The sequence below is a fragment of the Austrofundulus limnaeus genome, unplaced genomic scaffold, assembly GCF_001266775.1.
Source record: "Austrofundulus limnaeus strain Quisiro unplaced genomic scaffold, Austrofundulus_limnaeus-1.0 Scaffold373, whole genome shotgun sequence".
NCBI lineage: Eukaryota > Metazoa > Chordata > Actinopteri > Cyprinodontiformes > Rivulidae > Austrofundulus > Austrofundulus limnaeus.
Genome location: NW_013952775.1, coordinates 52709 through 56146, shown reverse-complemented (window position 1 = coordinate 56146; position 3438 = coordinate 52709). Strand labels below are relative to the sequence as shown.

The following is a 3438-nucleotide window of genomic DNA, read 5'->3' as shown; positions in this document are numbered from 1 at the left end:
TATTTACATAGAAGTTCGTTTGAGAATAATTTTTTTGTTTGATGTATTTTAAGAAATGTTTGCTTGCTAAAAGTTTATTTCAAATAATATAATTTACTGAGTCTTTTGGTTTTTGGTCTCGTTTATTTATGTTATGATCTTACACTTTTTTCACAAGTCTTTTTATCTCCTGGCATGTTATCAGTTATTGGCTGTTAGAAGGAGGGAGTTATCAGTTCGGTATCGGTTCTTAAAATGAGTTATTGTGCATCCTAAAATCCAAATTAAAAAATGTTATTTAGTGATAGAAAAAACTGTTTCACTCCTTCCACAATAGCTTGAACCCCACCAAGCCAGCTGTCATTTTTCTTCTTAATCACAACAGGTTGGCCTGATGAGTAGGAGGGGGCCCGTGAAGCAAATCATAATAATGTTTCATCTACCATAATCATTATGTTTATTTTCAACCAATAATAATGTACATAATTTCACATATAACATGACTGTCATTTAAATAATTAATAGGCTCCAACAGAGGTCATCTCTGTTACCTGGTACAATGTGTACACTGTTATTCAGCATATTTGTAAAAATTTGGATTACAAGACTTTTGAAGGAGCCACGCATCTTTTATGAATTTCAGAATTACTCCAGGAGAACATGGGTATGACCACTTTAACGTTAAAATAGATTTGACGAATTGTGCCATAGTTCTTTGAAACATTGTTCATGGTAACTATCTGTAGCAAACTTAATTTTATTTTATGATTTTGCTGCAGGCATTCATACAAGTTCTCTTATTATGTCACTTTAATGCACCTAAGCAAAGACTGTTGAAATGTCATCTTTTTTATATTGTAAAGCAAATTTATTTATATARGTAAAGCTCAAAATATTATAACAGGCAAATTGATTTAATGAACACTTTAAATGTGAGTTTTGTGATGATTGGTGTCTTGTTTTCCAGGTCACAGAACACTCTGAAATGATGAATCATGGCTTGCACATCACAGTCTGCGTTGGATTATGTCAGAAGTGCCAGAGTTCACCTTGTTGAACACTTAAGAAATCTTTCTGTGATTCTTCAGAACTTGTATCAGGAAAATGTTTTTACTGATGAAGAGGTCAGTAAAATACAGACAGAGAAAGACGACTATGACAAATCGAGAGCAATACTGGACAGAGTCKTTAAAAAAGGAGAAGCAGCCTGCTACACGTTACTCAGGATTATTGACACAACAAGGAAGAGAGCCTTTGAGAGACCACCTCCCTTCAATAACAGAAGTGGAGGTCCAGCTGAAAATAAAAAATTTGACCTGCACTATTGGATCAGCTGCTTTTCTTTCAATGAAGATGCAGAAATAGAGCTGAACTACTTACAAGGTATTTTGTCATTTAAAATGTATTTTGTTTGAAATGTTCATTCATTCATTCATTCATTCATTCATTCATTCATTCATTTATTCATTCAAATGAGTCACACTGTTCTTAGTTGCATGCATTAATTCATAATAAATGGTGGCATGAACGACCGTGACCCCTGATATGATCTTTAGACCACCACCGGTCATGTCTCGCAACTAACTGAGCTTTGTTCTGAAAAACTGTTTGTTTTAATCTTGTGTGATTCATTATAAATAATCATTAACATGATTTTTCTTTTTAAAGGTATTTCTGGTTCAAGTGTGTAATATCATACTGTGATCTGAAGATGATTTCTGAACTGTTGTTTAGTTTTAACATCCATTGTTAAATGTAACTGTTCTCTTTTTATTTCTTTCCATAGCAGGAGAAAACAGCTGTGCGTCTGTTTGACAGAGACGCCGCTTTGTGCAGTAAACAGATTTCTCCCAGAAAGAAATATTGTGTTTTCAGTGGCAGCGAGTTTTATCCACCCTGAAGGTTAATCRTGGACAATATCTAATGATCGGCTCTTTAAAATGAAACCAGAGAGCGTTGACAGAGAGGAGAAAGCAGAAATGTGGATGGAGGACAATACCATGGGCCTCATGCATAAAGGAGTGTGCAGCTTTAACACTGAAAGTTGATGTACAGACAAATTTAGAAAAGTGTGCCGCACAAAAAAAAATCAGGTATAAAACCGTGCGCACGCATGTTTCTGTGCACCTTTCCTTTATATACCTCAATGAACGTGGAACTGAGCGCACCTGAGACTCCTCCCCTGACACGCCTCCATTTAAATCTGTAAAATGTAAATGTATCCAGCATGTGAGATTCTCCTCAGATTGTCCTCTCTATGAGATCAGAAATGATTTTTAGATGCAGGAAAATTATACATTAAAGGAGAATGATTGAGAAACTGTCTAAATAAGTAGTGAGGTGTAAAAATGTGTTTGCCATGTGGGTGTGGGTGTGGGTGTGTACGCGCGTGTGTGAAGCTGCTGTCTTTAGCGGCGCATGAGGCTGAGAGACATTTCCACCTAACACGTCTAATAAATGACTGTAAACACAGAGGAACTGATGAGTTTGGTAGAACTTAGAAAAATATTTATTAAATAGTTGATSTGAAGAAAWGAGTCGCAGCGTTTCTGCCGCAGTGTGATTTATATTTTAGAATCATGAAGTCTCTCATTCAGCTGCATGGCTCMYCTCAGAACTACAGGAAAATACCTGATTGTAATTTGTTCAGTGTGATACAAAAKAACCAAACAAATAAAAAACACGCTGTCCTCAATTCTTGTGGTGATATCACCCTGCAATACTGCTGACGTTGTTCCGTAAATTACACACAGCTTTACGCAGCAACAAATCTATTGTCTGCATCTTGTGGAGCTGAGGAATCATCACAGTTGAGCTGTTSTGAYTTAATCTGCTGAGTTGACAAGGTTTTTTTCTCAGTGAGAATTTAAATGTTACTTAGACAATTAACATTTTATTTTCCTCAGCTGTGTGTACTCTGCAGGCCATATGCTCTTGCGTGTGTTTCCATATGTGACAACAATATAAAAACTTTACAGTTTACAGACTGGACTGAGGTTCTTTGATCATTTTTAGGCTGATTTATTTTCTTGTCTGAAGTTAAATGATTTTCAGTCCRGGGGTTCAGTTTCATGATCGTTCTAGTTTAAACAATAAAAACTAACACCGTGTTCAGACGCTCCTTACATCCAGAAAACAGAACAGAGTCCTATTTCTGTGGATTCAGGTCAGATTTGTGACTTTGTGGGTTAAAACTGTCAACTGAAAAACTRTGRGTGGCTGCCGCACATTCTCACGGCAGGTGAAAAATGTGTGTATATTTACGCACACTTTCACGCAACGTTGGTTTTGATACATCCCAACGTGGGCGTAGAACCTGGTGCATGCAACTTTTTTATGCGTATACACTTTTTAAACATGCGGCCCCAGGTCTTGTCACTGAAGACACAATGGGCCTCATGCAAGAACATGTTCGTATTCTTCTCCTAAATTTCTCTTACTTTTGTTCGTACAAAGGGT

General features: G+C 36.5%; 1 protein-coding gene across 1 annotated transcript in view; it reads left to right on the top strand.

The window, feature by feature from the left end:
• Positions 1 to 814: 814 nt before the first annotated feature.
• LOC106528357 (protein NLRC5) overlaps positions 815 to 3438 on the top strand; it is a gene marked incomplete at its 3' end in the record, with an annotated part of 8810 nt that continues 6186 nt past the window's right edge. The window contains 1 exon segment of the mRNA XM_014023504.1: positions 815 to 1362. Coding sequence (XP_013878958.1) covers positions 975 to 1362 — 388 coding nt within the window.